At 45.8% G+C, this 20150-nt stretch overlaps 1 protein-coding gene across 7 annotated transcripts in view; it reads left to right on the top strand.

The window, feature by feature from the left end:
* The window catches only part of SLC45A4 (solute carrier family 45 member 4), a 204481-nt gene that overhangs the window by 116845 nt on the left and 67486 nt on the right, over window positions 1–20150 (top strand). For 6 of the 7 annotated variants that reach the window (XR_008305729.1, XM_053243752.1, XM_053243751.1 and 3 more), the window contains 2 exons: window positions 3267–3397; window positions 18371–19005. Coding sequence is in view for 6 of the 7 variants with exons in the window: in XM_053243752.1 (XP_053099727.1) it covers window positions 18765–19005 (241 nt within the window). In the remaining variant the exon portion in view is untranslated. The remainder of the gene's footprint in view (window positions 1–3266; window positions 3398–18370; window positions 19006–20150) is intronic. The other variant, XM_053243757.1, reaches the window with a different exon arrangement.

The raw sequence follows: 20150 nt of genomic DNA, 5'->3' as shown, positions 1-20150 counted from the left end.
GGTGTGGAGTTGGCATAAGACAGCTTCTGAGGTGGATATGGTCCAAAACAGAAAATGGGGACTCATGGATGACTTCTCAGGGTAGGGAAATGCTCCCAGGGCATGCATCGTATCAACCCCGTTCCCTGCTGCCCAGTCTTGTACACCATACTGTTCCTTTCAGATGGACTCACAGCCTTGATCTACAGAGGGCTTATGGCCAGATAGTTTTCTCTGCCACTGGGGTCCCCTGGCAGTGACACCAGCAGGCATGCATGTACCTCTGCCCCTCCTGGGTTTTTGGATTTGTGGACCATTTTGTCCCCTTAGAACACCCTCTTCTCCTTGCAAAAAAGCTATATCATGTATGTGTGCACGCACATGTGCACATACTCCACTTGTTCCATGACACCAAGTTCATTCACATGTGGCATAAATTTGCTAAAATCAGGAATTCTGTGACTAGCCAGATGTGACCACAGAGGCTCAAAGAACAAAAAAACCTGGCAAAACTGTGTTCCAGGAGCGAGAGGGGTATGCCAGGTTGAGCTACTAAAATAGGTTCTCTCCTTGTGCTGCTTTGAAATGGTGCTTAGTGTAGTGAGATCTTCCTCGTTTCCCCCTCACCCTCCCTTCTGTTTAGCTAAAATAAGGCAGGATATTCAGCTGCTTAAATGAGAAGACAACATTCTGCAAGCTGGCACTGCAGCAACTTGAAAAATTAATACAAGGGGAAGGATTACTGGCACTTCTCTGCAGGAAGGTTTGGCATTCATTTATTCCTCCCGTTGTCTGAGGATTTCAGCCTGGAATATTTTGAATCAGCCACTCCCTTTGAGGGCTGTTTTGGCCAGGGCCAGTCTGCAAACACAGCATTCTAGTTATAATTTCGATAGGGATAGGCAAATGGAAGCATTGATGCCTGTGCTTAGTGCAGGAGAGGGAAACTTGTGTTCCTGCTGGTTTGATTCCTGTGGTGAAAGGAGGCTGGAGGATATGGATCTGCTTTCTCAAACTGTACTCAAAGAGGTAGTTCAGTGGCCACACATACTTCCTGCAAGGGTTCTCAAACCTGGGCCCTTAGGTGGTGGTGGACTACAGCTCCCATGATGCCCAGCCACAATGGAGTTTGTAGCCCAAACTCATCTGGGGACCCACGTTTGAGAGCATCTGGCTTCCACTGTCCAACTGCTGAAACAGTAGCCACCAGAGCCACATTCAGACAATTAGTTGGACATGCATCCAGATGTCTACATGCGTGCATAGTGTTTGTGTGAATAGGAAGGAACACAGGGAGCTGCCATATGCTCAATATGCAATATCAATATGCTAAAATCATTGTAAACCGCTTAGAGAGCTCCGGCTATAGAGCGGTATATAAATGTAAGTGCTATTGCTATTGCTATATGCTGAGTTAGACCATTGGTCTATCTAGCTCAGTATTGTCTACACAGACTGGCAGCAGCTTCTCCAAGGTTGCAGGCAGGAATCTCTCTCAGCCCTATCTTGGAGATGCTGCCAGGGAGGGAACTTGGAACCTTCTGCTCTTCCCAGAGTGGCTCCATCCCCTGAGAGGAATATCTTCCAGTGCTCACACGTCTAGTCTCCCATTCATATGCAACCAGGGCAGAACCTGCGTAGCTAAGGGGACAAGTTATGTTTGCTACCACAAGACCAGCTCTCCTCTCCTTGACTGTACTTGTATTCATTTCAAAAGTGAACCTGGGTGCAGACCCCTCAAATTCAGGCTACAGATAGGAAGTGTGTGGCTGTACGTGTATTCAACATAATGTGTGAATAGGGCTACTATCTCACTTGTGTGGTGCCCTCCAGACAAAATCAGAGTGCATTTTATTGCTGATTTTTTTCCCCCCTGCTTGGTAAGTAAATGCCTAATATTGAAGCTGAATCTTATGTACCTTTTGACAGTGAATTCTAACAAAGTCCTGAGTGCTTCATAGTATTATCACAAATTGGTTTTTGCTAGATAATATCAGCTGCTTGGAGATGACTAGATAGCTGCCAGCAATACTCCTACGCTCCTTATTGTCTTGCAGCATAGCTTATGTGTAAAGGTTGAACACATTTGCCTTTCTAGTACAGCTGCCGAAACCTGAAATGGTCACCTTCTCTTCACTTTGTGGAAATGTCTGAAAGATTGAAGATTCCCTGCTGTATCAGTCTGTTAGTCTTCAAACCACATGAGCTGTCACTTAATGTTTGCCTGAGGTTTTTTACTGTCCATTTACTTAAGAGTAATCAATGTGTATGCTCTTGCCAGATGGTGACTACATGTTACATTAAATGCGTAGTTTGGCCCTGGCATGCATGGTTTATAAAAGTTTGGCATCAGCTGCTAGATCAAGGCAATCTGGATTGGTACTGTGGCATGCAGAGCAAGGAAATACGTAATCCTTGTCTGCTGTGTGGTGTTCCTGATAAAAATTGCACCTCTGAAATAGCATCCCTGCTTATTCACCCCAGGAGGGAAGCTTCCCCCTGCAAATTCCATATGCACAGGGCCAAATGATTGGTTTATCTTAATGTGTAGTTTGGCCCCAAGGCAGTGTTGCCTGCATTTCTAATGGCAGGTGCTAATTTTCTTTAATTAAAACAGAAAACCACCCCAACAGATTTATTTTGGATTATAAGATTTACCCATGCCCTGAGGAACCAATCCACTTCTTTCTGTAACAGTTGTTGTTGTTCTGGGCATGCCTTTTGTTTAGAGAACAAAAGGCATGCCCAGAAGCTGTCACTTATACGGAGAGAGGGGGACAGGGGACCACCTTATATATTTACTTTTCTATGTAAACTGCTTTGAGAACATCGGTTGAAAAGTGGTGCATAAATATTAGCAGAGATGCAACAGGCAGCCTCTTGGAGGTTGGGTAGGGAATTCTGCAGCACTTCTGCATTAGGAGCCAATCACACATGATACAAAGGCACAATGGAATTATCCACTCATAGCCAAGACTTGTTTGGAAGGGGCCAGAACAGGAATTCGTGTGGAGATGCCTTGGGCAGCCTCAGCAAGCCGGCACTTTGCAGTTGCAGGTGCCTTTAGTTATGCAATTAAATTTTGTCGTGGCACACTGTCAGTTTTGGAAACGACTGTGCAAAAGGAAGAGAAACCTTGGTTAAACCACTGAAGTGAATGGAAGATGAGTCCTGGAGGGTGAGGTGGAGATGTTGGGTTGGGTTATCTGAAGTTATAACAAGAGCTATATGAATTGTCATAAAACTAGCAAATCATGCACTGATTGTTTCCTCCTTTTGCATTTAAGATGCCCCGAGGTTTGTCCGTCTCGTCCGTATAGAAGTTGCCTGTGTAAAACTCTTTTCTGTGCCTCTGCGTTTGCACTGCTTGAGGAAGGCAAAGCCGGCTGAGTTAATGCCTAGACTGCTTGAATGACAGGTAATAATGGCCACCCAATGGGCTGCTTGCATTGATGTTGTCTGAGAATGCTTAGTCTTTAATAAAAAATTGCTGGGTTCAAAATGTTTGGAGCTCTATTCTCTTGCCAGGATGGAATAGTTGATAATTAGCTTGCTTTGTAATCCATTCTCTGCGCGTGATATTTGACGCCTCAATTGCCAGCCTTCATGAGCAGCTGTCACATCTGCTAAAGAACAAACCATCTTGCATACTGGCTCATTTAATTTTGCTGCCCTATTTCTTGCTGCTACACTTTTGATAATGCCCAAATGCTCTCTGTCTCTCCTCTCCCCCCACCCCCCCGCCGCCGCCCCTCTAAACATACTTAAAAGGGATGGATTCGGTGGATATAAGTCTGATAGCTTCTAGCTGGTAGTTACTACTGCCATCATGGACACCCAGAGCTGTCCCTTTTGGGGAGGAGACTCCATCTTGGTGTGCACCAAGCACATCCATAGACACACAGAATGAGATCCTTGTGATCAGTTTTGCATGTTGCGGTCTGGAGCAGGGCTTCACAACTTCAGTCCTCCAACTGTTGCTGGACCACAACTCCTATAATGCCCAGCCATAGTGGCCAATGGTCAGGGATAATGGGAGATGTAGTCCAGCAGCTGGAGGGACAAAGTCATACAGTCCTGGTTTAGTGTAGTAGCTGGATTATGCAAAGCAAGGGACAGAATGAAAGCTGGGGAGTGTGGGAAGGCATAATGGTGCAATGCAGAGAAAGTTGTGCAAACTTAATCACGTTTGCCTAATCCTTTTTTTTTTTTTACATTGCACTTCTGACATTTAGCATGGTTGGCCAAACTGCAGCGTGCATGCCCTAATGATACAGGAAGGAGAGGGAGTGTGGCATTTCTGGACAGGAGCAAAGAGGCCCACAGACCTGGCTGTGGCCTAGTGAGATCTGTGCTTCGCTCTGGCTCGTAGGTCTCTGCTACACCACTGATAGCTCAGCATAAACACAACCATGTCAAGGCATGTTGTACAATGCATACACATTAAGGGGGCCCCGTGCTTTCATGCTGTGGGTTTGTCTTGAGGCACAGTTGCCAGTTGGTCACCACTGATGTTGAGGCATACTGTGGGAGAGTGCATGTAGCCAGGAAAAGTGATGTAACCATGCAGGACAAGGCAACTCCAGGCCCTGAACACTACCACCATTTCTAGGCACTGTCTCCTCATTCTATAAGCATGGGAGCTTTGATAGTTGGTTCCTGGTTGGGAATGGATGGCCTTTCATCTGAGTCTGTCTGCCTGGATGGTGGCCATCAGACTGTATTCTTGGAAATTTTGGAGATCTAGAAGTGATCCATTGTTGTCAGGAGAAATGGGTTGCTGTGCCTGTGCAGAGACCTTCCGGATGGATTAATTAGCTCCTCTATGGTACCCCTCCCTGCCATGCACATGCTCAGTGACTTCCTTTATTTGGCAGTCGGGCACCATTTTGATTCAGTTTCTTTTCAACTACTGATACATCGAGGCCTTTGGGTTGTTGCTCCTCAGTGATCAGAAAAGAAAGAAAGGCTCTTCCCGCTACTGGAACGTCAGTCGACAACATTCTGGCTTCCAATATCAAGACAATAATATTCTAAGAAACAGTACAAGCCATACCACAAAAAGGGCTTTGGACAGAAGAACAAAAATCAAGGATCCCCGTGCTGGAAAAGATGCCTCCGAGTTTTGAACACCGAAGTACTGGCTGTCAGTGACATGCCTGTAATACCACCTCCTTTGCCACCCTGTGTCATCAGATTAGCCAGTCATGCTTCGGCATGGCACTGGATAACATCAGACCAGTGGGTCTTGAGAATTATCACTATGGCTTATGCAATCGAGTTCAAAGCTTTGGCATGAAGATCACTCCTCCAACTCCCGCCTTGTGGGAAGAAATATGAACTTTATTGGAGAAGGGAGCGATAGTGCTAGTGCGGTGGACGGACCGGCTGAAGGGATTCTACTTGTGTTATTTCTTCATCCCAAAGCGGGATCAGGGCGATTATGGATCTCCAAGGCCTCAATTTATAGATGCACGCAAGTTCCGCATGATGCTGCGGAATTCTTCCACTCCTCGCCAAAGAGTGGCCTGCTACTTAGATCTCAAAGACGCGTATTTTCATGTCGAGATTCAGTGCAACCACTGGATGTACTTGCGGTTCGCCGTAGGAAGCTCAGTATTCCAGTACAGGGTCTTGCCCTTTGGTTTGTCTGTGGCACCGAGGGTGTTTAGCAAATGTATGGCAGCAATTGTAGCTTACCTGCACATGCAAAGTATCGTGTTCCCACACCTGGATGTCTGACTCCTGGTGCCCCAAGACAGGGCAGAATTGGAGTCCCAGATCCAGTATGTCCTGCGACTGTTAGAGGACCTGGGAGTCCAGATCAATTGGGCCAAGTTGAAACTGCAACCAGCAAGATTGATAGACTACATTGGAGCAGTGCTGGACATGCTGTCGAGGAAAGCATACCTACCAGAGGAACAATATCTTCGTTTGTTCTCTGGTGTAGGTGTTCAAAAACCAACCACTACAGCGGACCGATCAGGTTCAGAAGTTGCTCGGCCTCATGGCCTCTTGCAAGGCAACAGTCCTCCATGCTCGCCTACATATGCAGCAACTACAGCTTTGGTTTCTGTAGTCATTCCACCCAAATATTGACAGTCTGAAGATACTGCTGGAAATTCCCCTGCCTGTATTGAAGTCCTTGCAATGGTGGAAAGTGCGGGAGAATCTCCTTCAGGGCATATCTTTCGAACCTCCGACTCAAACAAGGTGGGTTACAACAGTCGCCTCCTTGACAGGGTGGGGGGCACATTGTGGGAATCATTAAACTCAAGGCTTGTGGATGGCACAACAGCAGAAGATGCGTATCAACTTCCTAGAGCTGATGGCATTTCTGGCTCTAAAGTCTTTTGCGCCCCTAAAAAAGGACTCCACAGTACAACTCCAAATGGACTGCGATTGCCTGTGTCAGTCATCAGGGAGGCACAGTTTCAAGGTCTCTGTGTGCTAAGCACACATCTTTGGAACTGCTGCATTTCCCAGAATGTGTTCCTGGTTGCCATCCACATCAAGGGTGTGGAGAACATCTTACAGATTACTTGAGCAGGACATTCGAGAGTCAACAGTATCATGAATGGGAGCTCAAGCAAGTGTGCCTGGATGGTCTGACCGCCACATGAGTTATCTCACAGGTGGATATGTTGGCAACAATAGAGAAATTTCTGTGATTCTGTTCCAGACCAGGTATTGGGCAAACTTCTTTGGGGGATGTTTTTCAGTACAACTGGAACAAGAGTCTAGGCAAGCTGATACAAGATGGTGTGAAAGCTATTTTAGTGACGCCATGGTGGCTACGCCAACTGTGGTTTGTGTCACTACTCAGACTGACGGGGAACAATTATTGCCATCTACCTCTCGACTCAGATTTGCTAACAAGAGACAGAGATCAAATAATGCACCCAGCTCTGCGACACTGCAGCTGACAGTGTGGAAGGTCAGCTATTAAAGAGAATCCTGCTAAACTGTTGTAGGCCTTCTACGTGGAAATATTACACTTGTAAATGGAAGCATTTTATCACTTGCACTAAGGACCATGGGTTTGACCCACTCAGAACTTCAGCGGATCAGGTCCTACTGTACCTGACGACAAGTCTGAAAGAATCAGGTCTGGTGAATGTATCATTATGGGTGCACCAGTCTGGCAAGGCAGGACCGCCTTCTCTCATCCTCGATGCAAAAAGTTTCTTCATGGCATCAATAACCTATACCCTCCTATATGCCACCTGGCTGAACAGTGGAGTCTATCTCGGGTACTGGTGTCACTAATGAAACCTCCCTTTGAAACGCTTCATGAGGCAAGCTTGCGTTATTTGACACTAACACCTGCCTTTTTCATTGTCATAACTACTGCTCATCATGTTAGTGAAATGGCTGCTTTAAGGGTGGATTTGCCATATACGCAGTTCTTCCCCAACAAGGTGGTTATACGTACTAATTTGTTTTCTTACCTAAACTGGTAACAGAATTCCACTTGAATCAAAATATCACACTTCCATCATTTTTTCGATAACCCAAGACATGCCTGGAATGGGCTTTCCATTCATTGGATGTCAGGCGCTGCCTTGTCCATTACCTGAAAAGACTTTCGACGTACAAAGCTGCTCTTTGTATTATTTAAAGGCAAGAACAAGGGCATGCTGGTGTCGAGACAGAGGCTCTCTCATTGGCTGGTTGGACTAATTTTCTTAACGTACGAGTCAAAGAACCAGCAACCTCCAAAAGTGGTGAAAGCACACTGCATGCGAGTGTACGCTACTTCTTCTGCTCACTTATCTGGACTCCTTTTTAAGTACTTGTGTGCAACTGCCACTAGGACTACACATATGCCTTTCATACAGTGAGGGAAATAAGTATTTGATCCCCTGCTGATTTTGTCCGTTTGCCCTCTGACACAGAAATGACCAGGCTATAATTGGAATGGTAGGTTTATTGTAGCTGTGAGAGACAGAACAACAACAAAAAACCCTCAAAAGCCCAGTGCCCAAAAGTCAGCGATGGATTTGCATTGTAGTGAGGGAAATAAGTATTCGATCCCCTATCAACCAGCAAGATTTCAGGCTCCCAGGTGTCTTTTCACTATATGCAGGTAACGAGTTGAGATGAAGAACACCCTCTGTAAGTGAGTGCTCCTAATCCCAGCTTGTTACAGTACCTGTATAAAAGACACCTGTCCATAGAAGCAAGCAATCACTCAGCTTCCAAACTCACCACCATGCCCAAGACCAAAGAGCTGTTGAAGGATGTCAGGGACAAGGTTGTAGACCTGCACAAGGCTGGACTGGGCTACAAGACTATCGCCAAGCAGCTTGGTGAGAAGGTGACTACAGTTGGCACGATAACTTGCAAATGGAAGAAACTCAAAATAACTGTCAATCTCCCTCGGTCTGGGGCTCCATGCAAGATCTCACCTCGTGGAGTTGCAATGATCATGAGAACGGTGACAAAGCAGCCCAGAACTAGACGGGGGGAACTTGTCAATGATCTCAAGGCAGCTGGAACCATAGTCACCAAGAAAACAATTGGTAACACACTACGCCGTGAAGGACTGAAATCTTGCAGTGCCCGCAAGGTCCCCCTGCTCAAGGCAGCACATGTACAGGCCCGTCTGCAGTTTGCCAATGCACATCTGAATGATCCAGAGGAGAACTGGGCGAAAGTGTTGTGGTCAGATGAGACCAAAATCGAGCTCTTTGGCATCAACTCAACTCGCCGTGTGTGGAGGAGGAGGAATGCTGCCTATGAGCCCAAGAACACCATCCCCACCGTCAAACATGGAGGTGGACACATTATGCTTTGGGGGTGTTTTTCTGCTAAGGGGACAGGACGCCTTCACCGCATCGCAGGGACAATGGACGGGACCATGTACCGTCAGATCTTGGGTGAGCACCTCCTTCCCTCAGCCAGGGCATTGAGAATGGGTCGTGGATGGGTATTCCAGCATGACAATGACCCAAAACACACAGCCAAGGCAACAAAGGAGTGGCTCAAGAAGAAGCACATGAAGGTCCTGGAGTGGCCCAGCCAGTCTCCAGACCTTAATCCCATAGGAAATCTGTGGAGGGAGCTGAAGGTTCGGGTTGCCAAACATCAGCCTCGAAACCTTTCTGACTTGGAGAGGATCTGCAAAGAGGAGTGGGACAACATCCCTCCTGGGTTGTGTGCAAACCTGGTGGCCAACTACAAGAAACGTCTGACCTCTGTGATTGCCAACAAGGGTTTTGCCACCAAGTACTAAGACATCTTTTGTGAAGGGATCAAATACTTATTTCCTTCACTACAATGCAAATCCATCGCTGACTTTTGGGCACTGGGCTTTTGAGGGTTTGTTTGTTGTTCTGTCTCTCACAGCTACAATAAACCTACCATTCCAATTATAGCGTGGTCATTTCTGTGTCAGAGGGCAAATGGACAAAATCAGCAGGGGATCAAATACTTATTTCCCTCACTGTAAAGCATTATGCCATAGACCTATGGATGGCTGCTGAAGCCAAACTTGGAAGAGAGGTACCCAAGAGAGTTTTGGAGTAGTGGATGGAACGGCTGCACCCTCTGCCAGGGTGGCGGGGAGCTGGTTAGTCACCCATTTCTCGTGACAACGGATCACTTTCAGATAAACAGGTTGCTTACCTGTAACTTATGATCTGGAGGTAATCTGTTGTCAGTCATGAGACCCATCCGTACCTCCCCAATGCCACATTGTAAAACTGACAGATGACTTACCTTTATGGATAGCTGATTGGACACTTGAAGGGTCATCTGAACATCAGGCGCTTTGTAAGAAACTGAATCAAAATGGTACCTGACTGCCGAGTAAAGGAAGGCACTGTGAGCATCTGCATGGCTGGGAAGAGCGCCAGAGAGGAGCTCATTAATCCATCTGGAAGGACCCTGCGCAAGCGCAGTAACCCGTTTCTCATGACCAACAACGGATCACCTCCAGATCACAAATTACAGGTAAACATCCTGGTTTTCCGCCATAAGAAAATCTGCAATAACAAACACGCCTCCCTGAAACAAAGTATATCTGCCACTTTGCATCTTTCTTTATTTTTCAAATTCGTATACCACCCCAAACTTTCATCTCTGGGTGATTTACAACATAAAATAGATCAAAAATAAAAACCTTAAAACAATTTAAAACCACTTAAAATCTTGGGTGAAAAAACAAATCTTTAGAGACTTTTTTAAAGGCTGTTAAAGATGGGGAGGCTCCTACTTCAGGAGGGAGCTCATTCCAGAGTCTCAGGGCAGTAGCAGAGAAGGCCCATCCCTGTGTAGCCACCAGATGAGCAGGTGGCCAGCTGCAGACACATCTCTCCAGATGATCTCAATGGGCAGTGGGGTTCATAACGAAGAACATCTTTCTCGTGCAGTTACAGGAAAGGAATGGGGTTGGTGTGACACACACTGTCAGTCTATACAGGGGTGATGAGGCTCTGGCCAACATCCCATGTGAACTGTGGGTGCCCTAGAACACTTCCCAGACTCCTTTAACATGCAGGGAGAGCTGGTTCCGTGGTAGTAAACATGAATTGTCCCTTTTGCTAAGCAGGGCCTGCCCTGGTTTGCAATTGGATGGGTGGCTACATGTGAGCACTGTCTGCTGTCAAATATTCCTCCTAGGGATAGGGGCCATAGCTCAGTGGCAGAGCATCAGGCTTGTAAAGAAGGTACAAAGCTGTTCACTCCCTGGAAACTCCAGGTAGGGCTGGGAGAAACTCCTGACTGAAACCTTGGAGAGCTGCTGCCAGTCACTGTAGGCAATACTGAGCTTGGTGGACCCATGGTCTGACTTGGGATAAGACAGCGTCCTGTGTTCACTAGTGGTTCCCCAACAAGCAGGCTAATGCTGAAAGAGTTCCCAGATGGCAGAAAGCTTGACAGAACAGTGCTCTGCCTGGGCAAAAGTAGTTATTCTCTCGCCCCCAAAAGGTGCAGAGTGCAGACTTGCTCCAAGAGGGGGCTGTTCATGCACTGGGTCCCTTGCAAAAAGAGCTGGACTTGACTCTGGAGAGATCTTTGCCTATTTCCATTTGAAATGTCCAGTTTGGTACGCAACTTAGAACAGACTACTGTCAAAGAGGGCAGCCTCATCTATCCAAAGTTCTACAGTAGTTACCAATGCAAACCAAGCACCTTGTGCTCACAATGGGCACAAACAAGTGCTGGTGGTTCACAAAACAGCCCAAATGATTAGCAGGTCTCTTCAGGGCCACAGGGCATCCACTGCTCTGTGTGCATCTGGCAATAAGGCCGGGTTACACAATGCATCTATAAAAGCCAGTCCAGATAAATGCCAGTTAACATCAGTACAGAGGAGAGAAGCAGCCCACACCTTGGCTCACGTCCAATGTGAGGAAGTTGACTGTGATGAAAGGACTCGCGTTACAGGCTGGGAGTGCCAACAGGAGCACAGAAAAGGGCTACAGTCATGTGAGGGGGTGCATCCGTGGGTGATGACCGAAATACGATACGCAAAGAGAGAATCTCCTGAGTGCGCACTCTCCTTTGGAGCTTGACAGCAGCAGCCCTACTGTGTTGTAGGGCAGAGGGAGAGGTGGGCAGGCATGTACGGGAGTGCTCAGAGGAGAAGCAGGCACTCTTCCTTCAGGGTATGGTCATGTTCATTTCAGGGAGCCAGCCAAATCAGTGCCTCATTTCTATCGTCTTTGTGTAGGGAGGACCAGCACAGGTTGAGGCACCCTAAGTCTGGACAGCAGGCTTTGGATGTGTTAAAACCGCACACTTGTTCTCCCAAACCGGAACAGCCCAGATTTGCTGTGAAAATCCATGACTTTAGAAATCACTGTGTCCTCTGCAAAAAATGAACCCGAACGTTGACACATCAGTTTACTCCATTTATCTAGATTCTGTTGTTCTCTCCCATCTGGGTTACTTAAATTTCGCAATTCAGATTCTCAGATCTTCCTGGACACTAAGTTGCCTCAGACCAAAGCTGGGAAACATTTTCACATGCAATATGGTCAAATTTTGTCCAGGAGCATGTGCCACTGGAGCAGACGACATCTCCTGAGATAAATCATAAGTAGTGATTGCAGGAGAGAATTGGCAGGCCAGAGTAATAAACCGGCCCTTGCTTTATCCTAGGCATGATAATTATCCAAATCTTATGGGCCCATACAGGTGGGCTGCATGATCAATGCAAGTTAGGATTTCTCAAATGAAATGATCACTAACCCTAATAGCATGCAATAGTTGGCAAAGAGTAGAGGTTACTAACCTTTACCCAAGTAACAAGATATATCATGAAAATGCAGTGCCTTAACTAGGGATGTGAACAGACTTGATACTGTGATTGCAGCTGAAACTTTATAACCCTTTCCAATAACTGCAATATCCTGCACGAAGGAGAGGGTGTTGGTAACAAGTGAATGATACCAAAAGCAGGTCACATCTTAGATGGCGAAATGTACCAAATGCCCAGTAAGACCATGTGGGGGAAATTGGGCAGTGCTGCTTCATGTATTCACTGGCCTGCAGTCTAGCCTTGTTATATGCCCCTACCCAAACAACATTTGGTGGCCTCTTCCACCAAATGTACCCACCTGCTCTGTGGGCTGGGTGGAGGGACACGGTCCTCTTAACTTCTAAACTTGTGTCTGTAGGGCATCTTCCCCAGCCACCTGGAAGTACTGAGAAAAGCTAGGTGGTGCCAACTTTCCTTTAAACACACACACTTCATTGTTGCTTCATTATAGACTTTTTAAAAATGGCAGTGGTCATTTATTTTTACTCTAAAATGAGACAGTCTTGCTATAGACTTAAAAAGGCAATCTGAAGCAATCGGTAGCTGCTGCTATAGTTCTTCTCAGAGCCTCCAGGTGCTCTTTGAAACTGCTGCTGCAGGGAATTTTTTCTGAAGACGTACACACGCGCACACCACTTGCTCCAAAAAAGTACAGGTTGCCAGTGGGGACCAGACCATTGATTGAGAAGCAGTGTTTCTTTCCCTACAAAACCTCTCCTAGTAGCGACCAACTAAGACAGGGGTAGACAACACTGGCCCTCTAGCTATTCTTGGACTACAACTCCCGTCATCCCCAGCCACAATTTATTGTGGCTGGGAATGTTGGGAATTGTAGTCCAACAGCTGGAGTGCCATGGTTGCCTCCCCCTGTTCTAGAGATAGGCATCAATCTCCAGGTGAATATTGAAAGCAACCTTGGAGCTTTTAATGGCTTGATTTTGTGAAAAATACTGGGAAAAGACATCTCTGGGAATAGCTTCCGATGAAGCTGGTAACCCTTGGCTGAGACCTGCTGCCGTTTGGCTCCTTCTCTCCCCAAAGCACCTCAGCAGTGACCTTTCCACCTAGTCATTATGTAACTTGATTATACAACAGTGTGAAAGAGTACCTGTGTCGGCACAGTTCCCTCTTCCCTTCCTGTCCCCTTCTCATTAGTATCCTGTATTTTTAAAATTGTAAACCCGGCCTGCTCAACTCCAGCCCTCCTGCAGATGTTGGCCTACAAGCCCCATAATCCCTGGCCATTGGCTGCTGTGGCTTGGGATTATGGGAGTTGTCGTCCAAAAACAGCTGGGGGGGCAAAATTGAGCAGGCCTGTTGTAAACCATTATATTAAACAATAAACTGCCTTGAGTGCTTGGGGGAAGGTGGTGTTATAGATCCAGTAGGTTAGTTATCAGCCTAACTCGCATGAGCGTTGCAGCCTTCCTTGTATCCCTAATGCTCTTCAGCACTTTCCTTGCACTTTGAATTTCTCATCATGGATATTCAGATCTGAATTTTGTGGAAATGCTAACTTTAAAAAAGCACTGGTCTCATTTGTGAACCAGGGCCAAAGGATGATGGTGACATTTCAGATACTTCATTTCCAAAACTTGCATCCCAAACTATTTTAGTATGGTAAAGCATAGAAATTAGAGATATGCACAAAATTAATTTTGTGTTCGTTTCGAGCTCAAAACAAAATGCAGATGTCTGGAACATTTCATCAAAATAGTGGTCGACTGGCTGTTTAGACAGAACAAAACTCTGAAACATTTCGAGTGTTTCGGTCATTGCTCCTAGGGACGCCAAAGTGGGTTGTGTGGTAGGGCATGATGGGTGCTACCTACCACCTAACCCACAAAAGAGAAGGGCAAGCAGGTAATTTTCAGCAAATTTTTAACCTTTCCCCAAAACTCCCATAGGTGGTAGGTAGCACCCATCATGCCCTTCCACACAACCCACTTTGGTGTCCCTAGGAGCTACTCGGCGGGGGGGAAATGGGGTGTTTTCAAGTTTCCACATGGTTCCTTATGGCCAGAACAACCTTCACTCGGAGTGCATGCACACAGGTTTTGCATTGCAATTTGCAACCCTGCCTTGAGACTGCAGAAGTGCATGGTAAAAGGGAATCTGTCCCTCCCAATATAGGACACACTTCCACAAAACAGGCGGGTAGTAAGAGGGGCCTTTGCTGCCAACATTGTCCTGCAAATGGTACGGGGCCTTTTCTGTTGCCCCCAGGCTCTAGAATGCTCTCCCATTGAATGGCTGCTCTTAAACAACTAAATACTTTTTTTTAAAAAAATTGTCCAGGCTTTTACTCCTTGGGGCTGCCAGGTCTCTCAGCTCTCCCGCTTCTGTTTGTCTTTTTGTTTGTGGTTTTTTGGGGTCTTTGATGGTTTTTACTATTTAACTGATTTTAAGGTTTTAAATGTGATTTTAATGGAGTTCTAAATTTTAATTTTTGTAAACTGCCTTGGGGATACCTTTTGAAAAGTGGTATAAAAATTGAATAACATAAATCTCAAACACAGTCCAAAAGTGGCCAAAAATGAATCGCAGACCTAGGATCCACTGCCAGTCAGTGCCTGTGCTGCAGTCACATCATTGGTACAAGTCATCACAGCAGTCACCAAGAAATATTTTACACACACTGCCACTTACAGTGACTCTGCCACTGTCCATTTCTTGCCACAACACTATCTCTCAAACAAAACAAACCACAACTCCAGGTGGGCAGGCACCCAAGTTCTGCCTTTGTCACTCTGAGATCCAGCAAAACCATAGCATATTATATTCAGAGCTGGAAAAAGAACCACAAAATCAAACCTTCCTTCCTCCTTTCCAGATGTATTCTCTTCAAGAGAGGTAACACTATAAGGGCTTTCTCTGCCTCCCAGTCCCTTTTGAGTACATTTTGAAATTCCCTCCTTTTGGGCTCCCTCCCTTCCCCCCGCCCGCCAATGGGGGCACAGTTGCCCATGACACCACTTGATTAGTATAATGAGCCAACCAAGAAGGAGATCGCAAGCCAATTGGAAACCAGTACCAGAAAACCCATCAGCAAGGAAAAACAGTCCTCTTGAGATGGCACTCAAAATGTTTCAATCAAAATGGGGCATGTTTTGTTCTGAGCTCAAAACAGGCCCTTTAGGGTGTTGTGTTTCGAGCTCGAAATGGCCCATTTTGAGTCGAAACGTTTTGCACACCCGTAATGGATTTTTCTCCTCTACAATTGTTGCAGTATATACAGTGTCTAAATAGGCACCCATATATATTCTGCATATCAGTCAGGGCAGATGTAAGTGCTGAGCAGAGGAATGTTAGATGCCTCAGATTAGCACACAGCCTTGCTGTGATCTGTGTTGACATATCCTAAAATCAGGGCTGCGGGCTTTAACAGGCTACAAATATAATTAGGCTTTATCAAAAGCATGCAAGTTAACTGAGCAGGTAGCTTTGAACTCCCCAAGATAGCCTCGCATCAGCATTTTGTAGAAATCCATTCAGCTGTGTTGAAATTCTGAACAAGCTGTGTCGCAACTCTGCTCAGATTTGCACACTTTCACTTATAATTCAAAACTGAACACTGCCTGATTTAGGACAACAAAAATCACCATCACACTATTAGCTTGTTGAATCAAAGCAGTTGCAAACTTAAGAGCCACTTAACAAATACAATGAATATTTATATACTGCTTTTCAACAAAGGTTCTCAAAGTGGTTTACATAGATAGAAATAAATAAAACTAGCTGGCCTGGCACAGAACTTCTGCGCCCCTAGTTCTCCCTGTCTCTCCCCTCCCCCCCCCCCGCCATCTTCTTTTTGTTCTCCTCCTGGCGGCTGGGCGGCCTGGCTGCCGCTTCTTTACCCCTGCTAACTGGGCAAAGAGGCACCTTTTTAACATGGTGATTCTCTTTATTTAGCAGGGGGAGAGTAACCGGCCCTCTCCACCCCCAGCACAGTACCTCCAGTGACTGTTGCTGATGTCTATCTTACATTTCTTTTAGATTGTGAGCCCTTTGGGGACAGGGACCCATCTTGTTTATTATTTCTCTATGTAAAGCACTTTGGAAACTTTTGTTGAAAAGTGGCATATAAATATTTTTTGTTCTTCTCCCTGCTGCTTCTCCCGGTGGGCCGGAGCATCTTTCCTTTTGGCCGGCAGGCAGGCCGGAGAGGAAATGCTCCGCCCTCTCCACTGCCCGCCCGCCGCCGTAGTTTTTTCGCCCACCCGCTGCTTTCTCTGCCTGGTGGTGGCCATTCACCACCATTCTTTCCCTGCTGGCTGGCCAGCTGCCACCATTTCCTTGCCTGTACCCGTGGCTTTCTGGCAGCTGCTCACAAACTCTCACGAGAGCTGCCACACATGGGATTAGCCACAGGTATGTCTTAGAGAAATATATATAAAGAAGAAGAGAAGATGGCTCCCTGTCCCCAAAGGGCTCACAATCTAAAAAAGAAACGTAAGACAGACACCAACTGCCACTGGTGGAGGGATGCTGTGCTGGGGATGGATAGAGCCAGTTGCTCTCTCCCTGCTCAGTAAAGAGAATCACTACTTTTAAAAGGTGCCTCTTTGCTCGGTTAGCAGGGGATAATGTGAAACCATGGATTTGTTAATGTCTGCCCACCACTTAGAATAATAAACCATGGGGAATCACGGACAAAGCAACAATGTATAAACAGCAATCCGTGAAATAACCTTAAACAAAGTAAAAATGTATTAAACATACATATGAAAATGTATAGGCATTCAGCATGATGCAACAGATCTCAAACCATGGGAAAACCCAGCAAATAATAACACATGTACAAATGCATGAATGTGCAAAAAGTTTAACGTGGTTTCACGGATTGCTGTTTATACATTGTTGCCCACCACTTAGAGCAGTACAATTGAATATCTACTTGTCTCCAGGTATACATGCCAACTAGCTCTGGGCCAGAGCACTGCCTGGCCCCCCTCTGTTGTACAAACCTGTCCATTATACCTTCAGTCTCTTGATGTGAAAGAGTGTTGAACATAATATGTGAAATAGGGCTAGTATCTCCTTATTTTATTTGAAATTAAACTATAGTGGGCGTTCAAGACATCCGACAGTGTTACAATTAATATACAAAAATAGTTTTGTGTGTTGTTTTTAAATAAGGCTCAGCAGGGAGCAAGGGTTACCCAGGTTCAGATCCCAACTCAAGACCTATTTGCACATGGTTGTATATGTACTTAGATGTCAGTACACCATGACATGTTTTTATGGGAATGACTGTACCTGTGTTTTGTTTTAAAAATGAGCCGGAGCACCGTGAAAGGCGGGACATGGCTAGGACTTCTCTATGTTTGACACATGTGGATAACTGTACCTATGTACAGATCAGGACTTGTGTGCACTGTACACCGTTGGTACAAATGTTGAACACAACATATGAACTGAAGCCCTCTTCAGTGATGAGGCTTCTGGGTGATGTTGGGCCAGTAGTAAACATTCAGCTTAAGTTATCCCACAGGGTTGTTGAGATAACAAGGGAGTGAGGGGAGGCACAGTTTGTTGACACCCACCGCTTCTTGGATGGCGGGCAGGGTACAAATATAGAGAAGAATCCAGAGTAAAAGTTGCATGAGTAGAACATAGAGAACAGCCATATACTGAGTCAAACCCTTCGTCCATCTACCTCCTCCTTGTCTACACTTGTCAGGCAGTGGTTCTCCAAGGTTTCAGGCAGGAGTCTTTCCTAGCCCTACCTGGAGACATTGTCAGGGATGGAACCTGGAACCTTCTGCATGCAAAGCAGACGCTCTGCCACTGAGCTAAATTTACGGTCCCATCCCCATACATGTCTGCCTCTCAACTCTCAAACGGGCTGCAGAAGGAAGAGGGAATCGCCCCCCCCCCCCCCCCACACACACACACACAAACACACCTAATTGCACAAACAGAGATGTTCTGGTCTCACAACTTTTGCTTTGAATGCTACCCCGAGAGTAAATAAATACCTAAAACTAGCGGGTGGACTTGGGAGCAGCCCACAAGTGTGAGAGAGACCTTACGGAATGGACGGGAAGAGGGCATGGAGGCTGGGTGCCTTGAAAGTCACTGGTAGGGTTATGACTTTCTTTTTGCTCTCATTTGCAGATTAATCAGCCACTCGATGGGGATTAACGGTGGAGCAGTTCTTTGTGTCACCTTCCCACCTTTGTGTAGCAAGCAAAACAACTTCAGCACCTCTTCAATAATAATTATGAAACTGGTATTAACTGAATGGCAATTATGGATTTTTAACTCTAGTTCACAGTAAACGTGAAACAAACCAGCAAGCCATATGTTGAATCTCCTACCAAATAGCTTTTTGTTCCTCTAAATGTTTCAAAGCCTACGTGTGAAATTGATGACGAAACCTGTTTGCAACGAGGGGAATTACAAATATTGCTTGCATGAGGAACACGACGCCATCGGAAAGAGAAGACACCGTAACTTATTGTTAGAGATGATAGTGTTATTTATATAGATATAAATATATTATATTTTTATGGTAATGAAAATGGCTCCCCAGAATGCTGACTCGGAATCTATGCAAGTTCAAGAGCTCCCTGTGGTACAGCTCCAGAAACCAGAAAACGAGAATGAGAGTAAAGAGGAGACCATAAGCGAAGGGTCAATAGACCGGATACCTGTCCGTCTCTGGGTGATGCATGGTGCCGTCATGTTTGGCCGGGAATTTTGTTACGCCATGGAGACAGCTTTGGTGACACCAGTATTGCTACAAATTGGTAAGTAGAATTGGTTCTCCACATTGCCATGAATACTCAACATGGTTCAACCTTTGCTATGTTATCCATGAAACCTCCCATCAAATGGCTGCTTATTCTCAAATGCTCGTCATATCAAATGTCAGTAACCCAACACATACAGACCACTTTGACATGGTTGCAGCTCCACTATTGTGCCCTTTTAGTTTTGGTCAGGCCCTCCAACATGCCTCACTGCAGCAGTAACATCGGTATCTTGGGGGGGCCATGCAGAGTGACTGGTTGCAGTTACTTCCCACACGAGTGTGCTGGCCCCCAGAGAAGTGCAATGCTAACATGAAAAGCAGCCACGTCATCTGCCTCCCATGGTTTCCAGCTGGACGTTGCAAAATGGGAGCCCAGCCATGCAGAGGCAGCAACAGTGGTGCAATGGGTCATAGGGTAAGCAAAACTCACCCTAATTCCAGAGGAGGGAAGAAGGTCCCGATACTACTATTATTATTTATTATTTATTTACAAAGTCAGACAGGTGTTATTGACTGGTTTGTTTTATCCAGACATCGAGTCCTTCCCAAGGACCTGGGATGGCTGAATTTTATTGTCAGTGTTGTTGCTGCTGTTATAGATATCGTCGCAGAATATAGGCTGTTCCCAGTAAAGTTGCTTTTTGTAATTGGCTGATGGTGATTTCTGTGGCCCCTATGGTGTTGAGGTGCTCTTCAAAGTGTTTTGGAATTGCACCTAGGGCACCAATTACCACTGGGATTATTTTGGTCTTTTTCTACCACAGCCTTTCCATTTCCATCTGTAGATCTTTGTATTTGGTGATTTTTTCAATTTCTTTTTCTTCTATTCTGCTGTCCCCTGGTATTGCTATGTCGATTATTTTAACTTGTTTTTCTTTCTTCTCGACTACAGTTATATCTGGTGTATTGTGTGGCAGATGTTTGTCTGTTTGTAGTCGGAAGTCCCATAATATTTTTACATCTTCATTTTCTTCAACTTTTTCAATTTTATGGTCCCCCCAATTTTTGGCTACAGGTAGCTTGTATTTTTTGCAGATGTTCCAGTGGATCATCCCTGCTACCTTGTCATGCCTTTGTTTGTAGTCAGTCTGTGTGATCTTTTGACAACAGCTGATTAGGTGGTCCACGGTTTCATCTGCT

The sequence above is a fragment of the Hemicordylus capensis genome, chromosome 4 (assembly GCF_027244095.1).
Source record: "Hemicordylus capensis ecotype Gifberg chromosome 4, rHemCap1.1.pri, whole genome shotgun sequence".
In the NCBI taxonomy this organism is placed as follows: Eukaryota; Metazoa; Chordata; class Lepidosauria; order Squamata; family Cordylidae; genus Hemicordylus; species Hemicordylus capensis.
The sequence above is the reverse complement of the archived record's forward strand: the minus strand, read 5'-3'. Positions and strand labels throughout refer to the sequence as shown.